The sequence below is a fragment of the Anser brachyrhynchus genome (assembly GCF_964034855.1).
Source record: "Anser brachyrhynchus genome assembly, chromosome: 6".
Lineage (NCBI taxonomy): Eukaryota > Metazoa > Chordata > Aves > Anseriformes > Anatidae > Anser > Anser brachyrhynchus.
In genome coordinates this window covers 33,597,064-33,614,990 of record NC_137700.1, presented here as the reverse complement: position 1 = coordinate 33,614,990, position 17,927 = coordinate 33,597,064, and the positions used below count along the sequence as shown (strand labels likewise).

The following is a 17,927-nucleotide window of genomic DNA, read 5'->3' as shown; positions in this document are numbered from 1 at the left end:
GAAAATTATCAAGGAAAAAAAAGTCAAATAATAAAATTGTCTTAAAAACAAGCATACAGTGAACAATGGAAAAAAAAAGGTAGAAAATTGTATCAAGTTATAATCATAATCATATAATATATCATTATTATAATCGTATAATCAAAGTGTATCAGTGCTATTAATTTCTTTACTTATTTGGTTATTTCACACAGACAAGCAAGTGGAAGAAATACAAAAGAAATATCATTCCATACTTTAAGAAGCTGACTGTCTTAATCAGAGAAAAATTACAGTTCAGGGCTTTCATGCACTACATGGCCATAACAGATTAGAAATAAAAATGTCATAATACATCTGATTTTTGATAGGGTCAGGTGTCCATGATATTAATGGTCCCCTAATGACGTTACAGTAGACATGTCAGTTTGGGAAAAGATGTTGCTATGACTCTGACTGTCTTGTGTTTTTCTGAGTATGAGGAGAAGAAAATGGATGCAAAGTTTGTAAAAACAAACAAAACAGGCCAACTAACTTTTCCCCTCAAAGATATGCATACACACTGAAAGGGAGAAAAAGATAAACTGGTAAGCAGCTGGGAGGATAGATGAGTAGATAGGGCTATATTTGTGTTTCTTTTATGAGCAATGGCAAGGATAGATAATCTTTAGAGAAGAATTATATAGTATGTATCTTTTATTTTCCAGAGGAGGTTAGAAACTGTATTTTAAAAGGTCTGACTGTGTTCATTGGAGCAGCTGAAAGAGCTGAAAATCAAGGGAAAAAATATGTCAAAGCTTTGTAAAAGCCCTGTTAAAAACTCCATTATATTCAAGCAGTTGGAGCAAGCCTGGCAAACTGTCCCAGCATACTTGTCAGATCTTGGCTTCGTGAGATTTGCACGCCTACCCAGGTGGGCTGAAGCAATTTAAATGGCATAGTGTCTGGGCTGTTTACAAATGAGGCTGTGTATTGCTGAACAAGACCTTTTAATCTCTGCAGGGCAACTGCTGGAGGCTGATGGGGAAGATGCCAATCAAAGGGCATTGTGACAGCCTGTCCAGAAAATCATCTGCTTGATCTAACACAAAAGCCATACCTGATGAATTGAAGTGTACTAAAAAGTTAAATAAAAAAATACATATTTCATAGCTTAAATATGGTGGAAATGAGTACATGTCAGATAGGCATGTCACCTATGACAGTTTTCAGGGGATCTGAATAAGTAGCTGGCTGATAGGGACTAGTAAAAGTGGTGAATTTTGTTTGATTTACTTTTTTTTTTTTTTTTTTAATTCCTTCCTGAATCGAACACCGCAAATTTGCTTCCCATTGAAATTTGGCTTTGGCAGAAAGTCAGAGTGAAGGTCCAAGCCTCTGTAACACAAGATGCTGTTCCCTCGCTAATATTCTTTTGGTAGTTTCATGACTGCCAGCTTAAAGATACAGATGATCTGCAGGCTAGCAACATATTACAGCATACGGTCACCATTCAATGTCCCAGAAACTTAACGTTTTCTCACCAGAAACATCAGCATAACACCCAGCCAGAGTATAAGGAAACATAATCTCAGTTGGCAATGTTCATTAAAGATCCTAATGCTATTTCAAAGGGTTTAGTGAAAATGTCTGCTTATGGTTACCAGACAGCTGGACCCTGATGTAGCTCTATCTTTTTTGCTACAAAATGAAGGTTGAAACCTCTCAGATTTATCCTGGGAATCAGGATTTTATTCCTGTCTGGCTTGCAGAGATGCACAACCTGACAAGTACCACATGGATCAGCAAGGAAAAAACAAAAAAAGACATTCAGTATCAATTTCTGTTGCTGTTAAAAGCTCATTTAGATTATTTGGATTTTTGATAAGTCGTAGTTCTTAAGAAACTGAGATCCAAAATACACATCTTTCTTCTTTGGACAAGGCTGAGAAAATTGCCCAAAATCACAGGGCAGGGTGCTGATTAAACTCTGGTCCTCTAAGTCTATAATAAACAGATCCTCTGGTCTCAGTAGTCTCTCGAGATAACTAGTTACTCAAATCAAGATTTGGCAGAGTAAGATATAACTCCTCAGTCTCAAAACCTTAGTTTGGCATAGTTCCACCTTGTGAGAGAAAGTGTGCTCCTGACTTTTTTTTTTTTTGTCATGAAAACTACAAAGATGGGAGTAAAATAGTATATTGAATGTTATCCTAGAAGTCATAACTGAGCAATGTCTTATCCATTTATCTAACTCTGGGCCCCAACTCCCTTTAGAGTCTTGTCCTTCTATTATCAATAGGGAGCACGGAGGAGAAGAGGTATATTCCATCTGAGTAAGTCTTTTGGGACTGAACTACCTTATTCTGATTGATACACAGGTTGGTGTGTTTTGTTTTGCCTATTTCAGCTGGTTTATTTTAAAACAATCATCCAGAGTTACTTTATAAATGAGGACAGCCTCCCCTGAGCTCTAACTTCTCTCCAGTTCTCCACTTGCTCCCTACTAAAGATCTGCAGAATTAGGCAGGCATCAATATACCTGGTTCAAAAGCTTGATTTGGGGATTCCTCAGTAGCAGAAGCCTGAAATATGTCAGTTTTCAACAGGCACTGGACAAAGAAGCTGGTTTCTCTGTATACACCTATAAAGGATAGCCCCTGAAGGGAGTGAAACAGTGACATAGTAAAGCTGCCTGTGGATTTGTCTGGATCTATGTCAGGAAGGTTTCACTGCTATTTTCTGTTGTATGGTTAATGAGAAGCATAATGTCTAAGCAGAGCTGACTTTACCCTCTTGCTGTATATGACTTCCTGACCTCCTCTGTAGCATCCTGACTGGGCTGCAGCACTACAAGATGCCGGAAACACATGTATTAACAGAGTGGGAAGCCATGACCCTATTGGACTGTACCATCAGAGAAGAAGTAAATCAGATAGATTTGGTGCATATCAGGAAGCTGAATTCAGAGGCTTTAATTACAGGCTATCTTCTTCCTTCCTTCTCTTCAAGCAAGTTCCAAGGAAGATGATTCAAGTCTCCTGCAGTATGTGAAAAAGAGATGTAGGACAGGAGAGTCTTAAAATCATGATCTAATCCTGGTAACTAAATTTTATCCATTTACATCAGGTTCTGATTTTAAGACATTCCTCCCACCTGCGTTACCAGCAACGGATGCTTACCCCACTAAGAATTCACATTCATCTATTTTAGAGTTATAGCCAAGTTTCCCCTCCAGATCTTTCCAAAGAGAGCTGTTCTGTTACTGTAGTGGCAAGGAAGGCTTGATTTGCTACTGTCCGTTAAGCTGTGGGGTATGTGGACATCACAGATGGAAGATTATGGATATTCTGTCTCTGTGGTTGCTAAAACTGATGGTGAGAGTGGACATGGCCTGGAAATCACACCTCTACCCCTATTTACCCACTCATCTATTGGAGTGTTGGCAGCAACAGCTACCTGTTTTTCTGGATTGGTGTTGCAGGGTGGGACAACTAAGAAGAGTTTATCTGGTTGGGATTTATTCATTGCATTGCTGTTTCCCATCAGCTCTAGATAAAAGGTGACAAACCAAGTAAAGCATTCCATAGGATGGATTTGGCCCAGTGGCTGCCAGTTGAATTGCACAAAATTATATAATTTCACCTAACAGGACAACGTGGGAAAGAAGAGTACAGAGATACAGCAGGGAGAACCTAATTAGATGATTGCCAGGGGAAAATTTATTGGCCAAGTATAAAGAAACGAAGTACTGATTTATGTCTGTCTGGAATCTGGCCTTTTGTTTCTAAAACATGTCAGGAGAATAAAATGGTTAAGAGATATAAAAGCTAGAAAGCAATCTTTAGAGGATGTTCATGGAATAGTAAAATCTATAAAACTTTACATAATAGAGACTAAACTAAAGAAACCACAAGAGTTTCCTCCCTCACTGAACTCTGTGGGACAGATGCAATGCCTCCTGTGAGCAAAAAAGGAACAGAGAATGTCTGCAAAGTCCTCATGGACTGAATTTAGTAGTAAAAGGAAAGGGAGCCTGGAGGACTCTCAGGCTCTATTTTTATCTCTGCCACATAACAACTGTGTGATCTTGGTCAAATCAGAGAAGTCCCTGTTCTCTTGACTAATCAGTGGAGTTTATCTATAAAGCTGAGAAGAAAAATTTTCCTCAACCCCTCTTCCTGACTTGTTCTACTGGTTTTGTACTTTTCCATGGGTCTTGAGTAAATCAGTTGCATGCAGGGAAGGTTACTTAAAGGTTGATTGTCAAGTATCTCTGGACAAAAAGTGCTCTGTTTAGGGCTGCACGTTACTGTTTTTATGAATGGCAATTAAGATTTAGAGTGGTATAGAAGAATCAGTGGAACCAGTAAAACTGATGCTACCAAGGACTGCACAAATTTCATTTGATGTTGCTGTTTGCACTCCGGCCTTAAAAACAAAAAACTTGCAATTCAATAATTTGGAATAAGCTGTCAATTTTTTAACATGAAGTGGCAGGATGTGTTCCAGAGGCAGTGGGGGAGCTGGTTTTGCACTGGCAGGATTTACGATAAGGAATTCGTATGAGTGCTGAGGCTAAAGAAAGATAAATCCCTAAAGGCAAATTCTACCAATAATTGAATTACAAAGCCATTATCATGTGCTGAACAGAGCAACTTTATGGCTCTATTGTGACAGGATAAAGCTTGTTAGAATATTTATGTTCATAGGACAACTTTGGCATAAGGATCTCTGAGAGCATGTTCTCTCTCCCACCGATCTGCTAATTATCTTTTCTGTGCGTTGCAGTATATGTGGAGAAGGAGATGTGCTCAAATTAGGGGTGGGGTGCTGAAGGTCAGGAGCCATCTCAAAATAAGTATCACACTAAGCACAAAGTCATCTGCAAAATTCAACTAGAGTCTAATGGCCAGAAAGAGAATCAGAATAAGTTGTGGCAAGGTGGAGAGAGAGCACATAGGCAAATGAGCATTTTGAATGACTGAGGGGTTAAACTGGATTTTCCAAGCTAAGCATCGCATTTCTGTCTGGTATTGCTTTGCAGCCACTGGTAACCTATACTGAGTCAGTGTTGATAACTCAGAATGGCCAGAACTGCACAGATCTCATTCCATCCAACTTAGTTGAGTCACACTGATATATATCAGTTACCTACCATCCTTAGCTGCATGAATAGATTATACTTTTTCTTTTTTTTCTTTTTCTTTTTTTTTTTTCTCCAAAAGAAGGTGAGGTTGGTCATAGGAGTCCTGATTCTGCACTTGTTTTTTCAACTGAGACGTTGGAAAGCTGTATTACATCTCTGTCCCCATAAAAATGATTGAACTACATTTGCACTGGTAGAAATGGTTCTGTCTGTGCAAAGGGGATATAGAATTTCTTTTCATAGAATCATACGATGGCTCAGGTTGGAAGGGATCTTAAAGATCATCTATTTCCAACCCCCCTGTCGTAGGCAGGGATGCCACCAACTAGATCAGGTTGGCCAAGACCCCATCCAACCTGGCCTCGAACACTTCCAGGGATGTTCTTCCAGCCTTTAATTCTAGGCCATTTTCACTGAGAATTCTCTAAACTAATACTGTCTTTTATTGCTGAGGTTAAAAGACATTTGACCTTGTCTGTAGGTGTGTATAATACATGGAATACATATGAAAAGTTTGCCATCAAATTTCTTGTGTGTGTGGTCCCACATATAGTGTCACTATGTCTGAAGTCAAGCATCCAACAGCAGAGGTATCCAAAGCTGATTTTCAGAAAACACAGGCCAGTGAGATGGAGTCTTTATAGTCTGGTGCTTTGAGTTCTTTGTTTAGGTAAAAGAGTATTTTGAAAGTAAAAGTACACCATATGGAAGCTTTTGCTATCTTCACAGTGATGCCTTTCTGCAGTTCTGAGTGGTCTGACCGCCTTGCAATCCTCTTCTTTTCCCAGCAGTCATAAACAGTTGTTTTTTTCCTACAGCAGTGAATAAAACTCTGGAAGAAGTGAAAACACAGGATAACGGGCTCTATTGAATTCCACAGAATCAGAGAATAGTTTTGATTGGAAGGGGCCTCTGGATATCTTCTGGTCCAACCCTCCTGCTCAAGCAGGGCCACCTAGAGCAGGTTGCCCAGGATCACGTTCAGATGGCTTTTGAAGGTCTCCAAAGAGATAGACTCCACAAAGTCTCTGGGCATGTTCTGTGGCTGTGAAGAGCTGATAGGCCAAGGAAGCCAAGGTTTTAGTAATATGTCAGTCAGAGAGATGACAAGGGGTCAGTCACTACAGAAATATGCCAACTAGCATTTGCTCTTCAATGTGCAGTGCCAGGCTGCTTTTTTTTTTTTCTCAACCTAGTTCTAAAACAGAGGATGATTCTGGGTCTTTTACTTATTCTGCTTCTCATGGTGGATGTAGAATCTGCATTCAGAGCAATTACTGTGCTGCAGCCACTGATATCGATTTGCAAAGCTCTCAAGCATAGATGACTACTTAGCAGGCTTGACAGGAATTAAAATTTTAGGAAGTAACCTTGTAATAGGACTGTTGGAATATTACATATTTCATAATGTGAGCATCTTCTGTAAAGACAGGGGGGTCACTTACATTCCTCTTGGCTTTTTAAAACCCTAATTTCCTAAAAGATTTTTTTTCTCTTCTTTTTCTTTTCAAAACTTCCAGACAGTTATACCAACAAAACACACACACAAAAAAAAACTAATTGAAAAAATACAACAGGCACCACTTAACAGAAGGTGTTGCTAGCATATCTCTGGTGTACTGAAGTTTCAGGGAGTATTACAGAAAGAGTGAGATTAAAGGAACGGACAAAGGGCATGCTGGTATTTTACCATAAGTTGAAAACATAAAGAAACGCAAGAAGAAAATTTTGTGGATGTATGTGTGATTGATTGGTCTTTGAGAATGGATGCTAAAAGGGAAGAGCAGAACTGAGAAATAGGAGAACAAAGTGCTACCAGCATAGCTAAAAAAAGTTGCTCAGAATAGGGCATGGCAAGAATTTTGCAGTTTATTTTCAGAGAAATACCTGAAAGAAATCAGTACTTCAGAGTCTTAGAGTGTTTCTGACCTGTACCCCTGTTCTATGTAGGGTGCTTGGTTTATAGGCTGTTAAATGCACAACACTTTCCTCTTGCTTATTTAACTTGCAAAGAGCACTTTGACCACATTGCATGGACTATGTGCACAAAAGATATTGAAGTAGAATGGGAAGTTGTCTCAAGTTTGAAACATCGAGTTTGAGGCTTTGGGGTTATCTAGGGCAAATCCAGCATGTAGTTTTCTTCTTCCATGCATAAGCTTGTATTCAGTGATCACACTAGTTTTGGTAGAAGAACTTTTAAACCCAGTCATCAATCAGGACTGGAATTTCCTTGTTTCCTTATATTTATTCATTCTGTTTCATACTGATGCTATGGGCTTAACACAATTACTTAATGATACTTAGGCTTGCAGAAGTACACGGTGCTCACCTGCTAAGGATGATTCTTTTTGTCTTTTCCCTTTATTTACAGTCCATAGTTTATCTGAAATTCATGTTTTTAAATTTAGGTAGTAAACATGCTGCAGGTGTGCTGTGTTACCTGCTTTGGGGCACTTATTTGTTTACATGTGGATGCCTGTAGTGTAGGTATCAAGACATCTTATACTCATTGGAGAGAAACAGTCCATTGTAGGATGAAGTTTGTCTTCTCATGAATTTATGTCTAAAACAGTGCAGATGAACCACAGCACAAAACTGACTGTTTCTCCCCACTGCCTGCAGAGGTATTTGAGGCTGATTAGCTCAGAGGTCTATAGTATATAACTGGGTAAAGTACATATTTCTTTATGTGACTTTTTGGGTAGTACGAAGGGATACACAGAGCTACCATGGAACAAGACAGCATGGTACAAGAAAATGTGACATTTAAAATTTTCTGAACAGTAGGCTTTCAGCGGGGTCTAGATGTGGGTAGTATGTTTCAGGATAGCAGCTATACCAGTGCATCTAATACTGATTTGAGCAAGTATGTATTTATGTTTTACCCATTCTTTGTAACTGATTATTCTTTGTTATCACTGTTGTCTGGCCAGTGTTATCATGTAAGGGCCTGACTATGACCTTGTGCTGTCACAAGTAAATTAGGCCTGTTATATTGAAATGATGGAATGTGTGTTCTCTCAGGCAGGAAGAAAGATATAGCAGCTAAAGAGACCTGGCTATGATTCTTATCTCTAGCTCAGATGTCCTGCTTGACTTTAGAAACTCCCTTAGCTTCTCTGGGCTTTGGTTTTCTTCTTAGTTTCACATCACATTTCTAATTTGCAGGGGGTTAGACAATATCAAAAGAAATGAAGCCCTTGAGTAAAAGAATAATGTTTATCATGAGTCATATTTCAGCCAACCTTGTCCTGTCCATCCTTGGTACAACTGATGACTTAATTCTGCCTTGAGCTGAAGCTTCTGCAATCCTAATACTGGCTGTCCTAGCATGAGATGAAGTAATACGCAGGTCACTACAGCTGTAGCCTTCTAACTTTCTGGGGTTGGTGGACCGAGATATTATACACTACCGCTAAGACATTTAAGAGTTTGATGTAAATTATGGCTCATATCAGAAGTGGAAACATCAATGACAATCATGTTCCATCTGTCAGTGAGACATATCTCATTCTTTCTCATTCTTTTTTTTTTTTTTTTTTTTTTCTCATTGCCAGGAAAGATGCAATAGAGGTGTTTCGTGGGGTCAAAATAGAACTGTGAGAAAGAAACTCTTAAAACACCTGACTGTAGACTCGCAGGCTTTAATTAAGGCAACAAGTTCTTTGCTGAAAGAAAACCATTGTTGCATGTCTCTGAAGAGACAAAGTGTTCAAGTCCATGGAATATAATCCTGTTTTCTTTGAAGAGTTCACATCCCCATGGGGCTGTGTCAGGTCAGGAGGAGGTGTGCACTGAAGAAGCTGAACTGTATCTTCTGGAATAGCCCAGTTCCAGGTGTGTTTAAAACCTGATGAATAAACAAGGATAAAAAGGAGGTATGCCAAATTACAAGCTTAATCCCTCTGTGTTTTTAGGGCTGTTTGTCACTAGCATCTATCTATCCTGAACTGTATTGTAACCATCAGGCCCAGCATTTTGACCCTAAATCTACTGATGATAGTAGGTAAAGGAAAAATGCCCTAGGAAGATACTCCCTTCCCACACACTTGGTGTCAATCATCAGGAAGCAGAAATTTTAAATAAAGGTTGAATGCTTAGGAGAAAAAAGGTTTGTTATAAGAGCTTTTAAAGATGGCAAAGAGGCAAAAGCAATGCTAGCTTAGACTTCTCTGAAACTTTCAAGTCCCCAGCAAAGGAGAACTGAAGGGGAAAAAAAAAAAAAGGATTTTCTAGCTAAAGTATTGTTACAGATTTTGTCAGTGAAGCTAAGGATTAATCAGATAGTCTTGTTATTGTTAACATTTTTGTAATGGTTATTAGTTAATGCACATGATGATTAAGGACTAGAGCTGCATCTGATTGCAGTCAGTGGGAACTGAATTAAGGTCTAAATCACTGTTTGAACCTCACTTTTGATTTCCTGAAAAATAATGAGGCTTTGAACAGAACAACATCTAATTTGTCTATCAATGAAAATGAATGTTTATCTTCACTCATGCATCTATTAACTCGGAGGTCAGGCAGCTAACATGAAACTGGAGGTTTAACCCTAGGATTTTCTAGGATTATCACTTGCTTGACAGGGCCAAGACCAGAAACAAGACTGATTGTCAGAGTTGCTACTGAGGCTACTTTAAAATGGAGTTGGTACCCACCTGCAGTCAGTAATGCAGTAATTCAGACTGTGCATCAAACTAGTGGCTATTTGGACTCTCCCAGTAGTAGTCAAGGCCAGCAGTGCTGGTGAAGTGGAACATCAGCAAAGGAGCCCATAAACCCCCTATTTACAATGGTCAATGTCTTTATGCTGTTGCTTCTTAATTCACAGTGAACAAATGATCATTTTCTGAATCAATCTGACATTTCTTTTATTAATGGAACACTGTTTTTGTTAGATCAGAAATGATAAAACGTCTCAGAATGAAATGGATTTTAATGGATTTTAAAAATTTCTTAATTAATGAGGGAATATTGATCATTAAGAGCGTCAATTAAGCAAATGTGCATAAAATGGCAAATATAAAGGAACAGCTATAATTAGTATGCTGGCAAACACTGTTATCTCATCAATTAAAGTATGCTGTATCCCACCCTGAGCTGAAATACATCCTACCAATCAAACCAGGGGATACACCAGGAGGTCAGGTGTCAATGAAAAGAGAAACGAGTCTCCAGGTGGAGAGTAGAAATGAAGTAAATGCATCAGAAATAAAGAGCTCATAAATACAATGGTATCAATTCACTGAAAAGGTAGATTTCTTTTTTTCAAATTTTCAAGTTTATTTTAGGGAAAACTCCAAGAGGCTTTTAAAACAATCAACTCTTACTTGTGAGTGTGAATTTGGGTCCAGCTAAATAGAATCATGTGAAATGAATGTCCCAGATATCACCTGTGGTATGTCTTGTTTTAATGCATTTGCATCAATCTGCCTCTTGCAGGTCTATGATGGGGTCCGGTAGAGAGCCAGATCTTGTGCACCTGGAGGCAAAGACAGTGGATGGTCGTAAGTACATCAGCTTCCTAAGATTGTGGTATTCTGGACTGCCCTCATATTCTTGTAACTACACAATATCATGATGGAAATCTGAGTATTTAGTGATTCAGTCATTTAATATGAGGGGTTTGACTTGTCCAAGGCAAGTCTGTCAGAAGAAAAGTTGTTCCAGGATTGGAAAAAAAAGTTGGTATTAACAGGCTGTGAAACAAGGAGATAATATGGTAAGGAAGAGCAGGTGATAAGCAATAATTGAATCAGAATATACAGAATTTTTCCTTTTTTTTGTGTGTGTGTTTTCCACATGATTTTTGTTCATAGGAGAAAAGTTCCTGTGTCACAGACCCTGTTTGTTTGTTTCACACAACAAAAATCATAGTATCATCTTGTACATAGCTTTACCAAACTGTTTTAGTAGACCAGGGATACTCTGCCTTAGGTACTACATTTGAAAACACCTCATTTCTCTTGCATTAAAAATATTTTAATGACCACCCTGAATGTATTCTTCACTGTTATTGTTTGTCCTGTCATTGCCCTTCACTTTCATCAGCTATTCTCCCTTCCTTTGCCACTTGATGTGCTTTTCTCCATTCCAGCAGCTGCATTTACCTGCAGCTCCAAAATATTCTCTTAATTGGCTGTAAATTCTCTCAGGCACCCTGAGCCACCCACTGGCCTTTTCTCCTCCCACCTGTGGTTCCTCAAGGTTTTTATTTGAGCTCCCCTACCTTTGCAGATCTTCCTCCATGGATTTCTTTTCCACAGCACTGGATTGCCTCAGGCAGGCATCACACTAAAAGCCTGTCTGCCATGGATCCTATCATTTTAATTCGATATTGTTTCCTCTGTAAATAGCAATTTTACTGCAACATAGCAAGCAGATTTGTACCGTTTCCAATATGTAAGTATTAATGATGCAGTCAATTAATTCCTTTAAAAAAGGATGAAATTCTTCCCTGAATTGTACCCCCAAATGTAATGGTGTTACTTAAAATGTATATTTTCTCATTGGAAACTTAAAAACTGTCCAAAAAGGTAACAGTAAGTAATCAGGTTTTTTTAACTCACTAAAATTCAGGATGAAAGAGAATTTTTTGGAAGATGAATTTTGAAAAGAAACAGTTGTGATAGAAATCATAAAGTTTCAAAGGTCTTTCCATTTCGGAATATGCAAGATTAGTAAAAGTGAAAGAATTTATTATCTCTATTTCTTATCATTTGTGTTCTCTGGTTATTATTTCTCCTCTCAATTTCACTTACCTGAACATGGTGGCAAGGCTGGAGACATGAAGCTTCCTATTTCTCGGGACGTGCTAAATGAGAAAGAAAGATTCTAGTAGCACAGTGTCTAATTCAGCACAAAACATTAATCTTATAATGCATTGGGAATTTGAGGTCATTGAGACAAAGTGCTGCAATCAGTGTTTAAGGAGCTATGTTACAGTGATCCTTTTGAGGGGTGTTCAGCTCACACAAGGTAGAGAAGATAACATGCTCCAAATGCCACGAATAGCCTTGTTTGAGTTCTTAACCTGTAATAAGAACATTTTGCAGACCTATGACACAATTCTGCAAAAGATTTCTTGAGCGCTTAACAAATTAGTAAGCTTTAGTATAGGTCTTAGCATGCAAAAAAAAAATATAAAAATCAGGTAGATGAAACTGGCCTTGCTGGGGAGGCAGGCACATTAATGAAGAATTATGGAACAGTATGGAACATCAGCTGAGCTCTAGGAATTGATTCTGTGCACTTATTTTGGCTTAGCTGAGAGGCAGCACGACTTATGTTTCTCTGTTTAGGCAGTGACAGAATTACTAATATAAATCCAACATGGTGTCCAAACTTCAGCCAACGGTGACCTCCCTTGCAAACCAGCCATTGGGCTGAAATTTCTGCTCATGAATTAGGAGGTCCCCAGCTCATCAGGAATAAAAGATAATAAGTTGGGTATTCAGTAAGTGCATGCTGTGTTTTGCCAGTTCTTCCAGGGAGCACAGGCCACTGGCAGAGGACGGCAGGTCTCAGGACTTTGAGACTGAAGCAAGCTGAGAATATGAACACGGGCAACTCTTGTTACCATGACTAATTTGGTGTATTCAGGTCTCTTGACTACTGGAGCCTTACTCTAAGTGCTAGATCTGTTCCTCTTTCCTGGAAAAAAAGTAGCCATAACCCTCCAATTGATGAGCAAACCTTTCTCCTCTGGAATGAAACTGGTGTGTTGCTGCTGGTAGGGTGATGAGGTAAAGTGTGCTGAAGTGAGAAAGATACCTTTTTTTCAAGCTGATGCTAATTTGAAAATATTATTTATTTATTTATTTTATGTATATCCTTGCATTTAGTTATTTATACTTTGTTTGGGAGATCTCTTTTGACGGTTAACCAAGTGTAAAAATTCAATAAAGGGATTAAATTTGTGAAGGTAGACTTGACAAAACAAGGCAGGGAGAAAGAAGGAAAGAAAAGGAGGGTGGTGTGAAAGCAACCACACAATACATACAGTAAAATAAAAGACCCAGAGGTGGAAATATAAGGGCTAAACAAAAACCTGCTTCACTCAGTACAAATAGGAAAACAACCTCACTCTTTTTCCCCTTTTTTTTTTTTTTTTTTTTTTTTGTCCCCAGCACAAACTGAATACTACAACTGCAGCTTTAGGTGAAAGGAGAAATGTCTGCAGAGTATGGTGTTAGCCCATCTCCCTGGCAGGGTTGCCTGAGAACATCTATCAGCAGCAACTTTAGTATTGGGCTTTCCCTGTTAGAATACCAATAACTCTCTGTCTCTGCTCCCTGATTACGGTCTGTCTGTGCATTTTATTTATTGTATTTATATACATAATGTAAAAGGTTTACAAGAACCAAAATAGGAGTCTCTTAGCAGGCATAAATCAATGCAACTTCAGTGGCATGTTGATTTACACTTGCTGAGGATCTGGCTGGCAGTGCTGTACCTGTGCTCATATTCTCCTTTTAAGTCCTCCTCATGATCCACTGATGAAACAGTAAAAAACTAGGATGCAGGTAACACTAAACAAACTGAGTAAAGACTGTACAATTTAATTGTATTGATGGAGGCAGATTTGCAGGGCTAATAATTGCTGTTTGTGTTTTTAAACCTGTTATGTAAATCTTGGACAGCACCAGACAAATTTTCATCTCATCAAATGCCCAAATGAAGAAGTAATGTTTCTGTTTATTTTTTAAAGGCTTCAGGCACAATCCTAGTCAAGCTGGGACTGAGTGTACAGTAGGAAAAACTGTTTGTTTCCAGTTGGAAGAAGTTCATTTGAACCTTACCTCACATTTCCATTTGTATGCCTGGGTTTTCCTGGTGTTCTGCTTTGGTTTTGGAACAGGATCAAAGTAAGCTGTCAAAGTCAGCAGGAATTGTGATTTTTTTTTTTGCCTGGTTTCAGGTCAACACCCCAGTAAGACAAGTAATCCCCTACAGTTCCTAACCATGATAAGCTTTCCTTTGTTGCATTCATCATCATAGTCAGCAGGCAGAGTGATTGGTGAGAGTTAAATAGAGGTTTTCTCAAATGCAACTTAAGGTGCTTTCAGGAAGCTTATAAACTTAATGGTACGAGGGTTTTAGTTTTCAGTCTGTTTGTTTTTTAAAGAATAACCTCAAAAGACCCTTAATTAATGGTTTTATCTGATTTGAGCTAGGTAATGTTATCCCAGCAAGGCTCGATTCAGGCTAATTGACATGATATATATATATTTTTTTTATTTGAGTGATCCTTGTTGAGGAATCCAGGCTGTTGGTGGGAATTAGAAAAAATGGATTTCCTCAAGGCATTTGGAGACTAACTGGCCTTAGACTCTTAGGTAGTCTAAGAGTTTCTATAGGTGCAGGTCAAGAAAACCAACTTTGGTCGACCATCGTTTGCTTAGATGACTGTAGATGGATGTCAATTGATTTTTGAGTAAACTTTTTAATATAATTTTTTTTTTTTTTTTACTGTGCAGATGAAAGAAGCTAAGGAGCTTTCTTATTTGCTGTCAAAATTTTAGAGAGCCCCTGATATTTGAAATCTACTTCTGTTTCCTTTACTTTTCTTCTGCTTGATCTGCATAGCAACTTTTCTTAGTGAAAGGTAATTTAGGTACTTCTGTGATTGCAGGCAAGACCAAAATCTCACCTGGGGGCAGTTGGCATGGTCTGCTTGCTGACCAACAGGGACTGAGCATCTTGCTCATGGTATCTAAATCACGAAGTTGTGCTAGGACTTTAATTAATGTTCTCACATAACATTGAAAAAAAAAACAACACTGCTGTGAGAGGAAAAAAAAAAAAAAGTTGGCAACTTAGCCTGACAGTCTTTTTCTAACATATCTGGTGTGGGAAATTAATTCACATAGTGCATTAAACTTGTGCAGTGATTTTTTTTTTTTTTGATTTTCTTGACTGTAGCTGATGATTAGTATTTGTCTTGGAGAATGAAGTTTGTTTCCCAATTATATCCTCATGATAGAAATGGTAAAGGATATACTTCCCCATTCAAAGAAAGACTCCTGACTCTGACATGCAATGAAGAAAGAGGAGTAGCAGGATAAAAACAGATTTGTGAGTTAGTTAGTAAATAGGCTCGCTCCAATTCATTGGTTTTCATTACTGGTTAAGTGCTTTGCATCTGCTGAGCCCTGGAGAATTGTGAATATATTCCTGTATCATAAATGTTTCACAAATCAACATTCAGACCAGATGGGAATGGATAAAGAACAGTCATGTTGTGTGTTTCAAAAAAAAAAAAGGGGGGGGGGGGGGGAGATGGGAGAGATTAAAGTACGAGAACATTTAATTAAATAGTTGTCACTCGTTGTCACTGGATGTTGTGGTTGCTTAAGCTTTACCTGGACTGCCAAGGCACGTGGACAAATTCTTGTGATCTTTTCAAGGCTTCTCTTACTAGTCACTGTTGGAGATGGGTTACAGATCTGTATCTTTTAGTGAGATATGGTACTACCATGTTCTAATGGTTCATTAATTAAAGGATGTCAGTCATCCTTCAAAAAATCAAGAAATGATCCCTAACGTCTAAGTTGCTTAGTAATGAACAGAGATACACCATAGTAAATCTGGAAGACCAACAAGCCATAGATTGTATGGATATTCTGTATAAACTCCTGATCTGTCCATAGTGTATTTCTTTGTAGAGAACGGGACACATTCCTCAATTAATTAGACAAGAGGAGGAATAAAAAACAGGAAGAATAATATATTTGCAGTGAGTACAGTGAATATTTTCTCTAACTCTCCTTGCGATCAAATAAAGTTTTCCAAAGACATCCATGAACGTTTAGACTGGAAAGCAGTGGGTATTAAAGTTTGAGCTGTCATCCAAAATAACACTCAGCAACAAAGTGTCCTGAAGGAATTCTCCCTCTGCTTTTTGAAAGACTTTGATACTCTTCTGTGTATTTTTGCAGAGGCTTGCCAACTTCCAGTAACCACGAACAACCTTCTATCTCCACCAGCTAAGCCAAAACATGTCTCTGGATTGTATTGCCCTTGAGAACATATTAGCATGGAGCTCAAGCTAAACAGAGAAGACTAAAACATATCATGGCACAGGGTCCCTCTAGCTCTCAGTTCCTGGTATATGTTAGCATCTGCGATTCTCTGACACAGATTAATTTTCTCAGAGGTTTCCCTTACAAGACGTCTCCTCCATTCTTGTTCTGTGACTTTCCTTGCTTCCTCTTTAGAAATAGCTGCCATTCCCAGAGAAGAATCCTACTTTAGATGTCTAAAACTGTCTAAATCAAAATGTCTGGGGGGATAAGAGCTGGAAGTTATGTTCTTCTCTCCAGGCGCAGCATGACTTTCTTGTTGTATATTAAAAACAGCAGCTGTTGTTGGAGGTGAGGGTTCTGGAAATGAAAAGCATAAAGTCCTAATTACCTATGGCAGGGAAAACATCTGTGTGGGAAAACTAATGAAATTAATTCCAGAGCTTAGCAACTAAATACATTAATTGACATTAATTAATGCTAAACTACAAAGCTCTGCCAATGGAATCACATAGAATGTCCATATAAATGAGACACTGAAACAAAATCCTTGAGTTCATGTGAGCAAAACAAAAATTCCCTTAGGAAAAATGAGAGATCCAGACACCAGACACTGCAAGAAGCCTGCTCTGCCTTCTTTCTGCCTTCTTTCTGTATCCCATAGCAGAGAGAGCTTTTTTTTTTTTTTTTTTTTTTTTTGGTGTGCACATCTCAGGGTTTGGCTGTTTGGCAGATTAGTTTAAGCAATTTCAGAACTCTGCCCTTTAGTAGTTATTACTGGCATTTTAGAATTGAAGCCATGGAGAATTGCACTGTAAAAGTTCACAGGAATTGCCTTAGTAAATCTTCATCAATGGTACAATCACTGCTGCACAGACTCTGGTGATCACAGCAGAAATAGACATAGTCACCATTCCTTCATTAATACAGGATTGAAAAAACTTCAGTCACCTCTAACAGATGTCAGCCTGAACTGCTCTCTATAATCTCTTGTGGAGGAGATTCCTTAATCATCCTTGATGGCCTGTCCTAGTAGCACTCATCCTGCTACCTCCATGTATTTGCAGGGTAGACAACGTGTTTGTGTGGGAGGTATGGTGGCACAGCAGACTCCTAGTGCTTCCCAAAGAGCCACTGTTCCTGTGGAAGTAAAAGAAAACAATGGTGGTAGGTTTAAAAAAAAAAAAAAAAAAAAAGAAAGAAAGAAACAAGGTGAGAAACAGAAGTCTGATCCTACAATAGCTCTAGGCCAGGTGTTTTGATCCCATGTGTGAAAAGCCCTCCAGTCTTGCCAATAGGACAGCTCAGGGCCAGCCATGTCGACTGACTGCTCAGCACAGTGCTTTGTTGTTGAAGCTGAGGATTTCACTCAGGACCCTTCTTGAGACTGAATGAGAGGAGATGAATGTGAGGACATGTAAAGGGCTGTCCATCGTATAATGGATTCAGTTAAGAGGAGAAGTGGGAAATGGCTGTGCTGCAGATGGACAGATTTGTGTCCATTCTGTCTTTTGACTAGTAGCCCCCCTTAGCTGCTTTTTCCCTAGCAGCAGGGGGACAAAGGAGACTGAACAGCTTTGAAAAGGGAATTTCCCTGAGCTCACTGGAATGAGCAGGCTTGGACTTATATCTCTCCCTGCCCTCTCGTGGCTAATGTGGAAAAAATCATGTCCCTGCAAAGGGAAATGCACTTTGATCACACTGTCTGGGTTATATTAATTAATGTTTTGCACTGAGCTGCAAAAGCATAAAATGTTATAAACTGCAGTGACTAATAATACTTATCACTTTAT

At 38.7% G+C, this 17,927-nt stretch overlaps 1 protein-coding gene across 7 annotated transcripts in view; it reads left to right on the top strand.

Moving 5' to 3' along the window:
• The window catches only part of SORCS1 (sortilin related VPS10 domain containing receptor 1), a 291,500-nt gene that overhangs the window by 198,224 nt on the left and 75,349 nt on the right, over positions 1 to 17,927 (top strand). For all 7 annotated transcript variants that reach the window (XM_080597281.1, XM_080597283.1, XM_080597282.1 and 4 more), the window contains one exon: positions 10,553 to 10,617. In XM_080597281.1, coding sequence (XP_080453407.1) covers positions 10,553 to 10,617 — 65 coding nt within the window. The remainder of the gene's footprint in view (positions 1 to 10,552; positions 10,618 to 17,927) is intronic.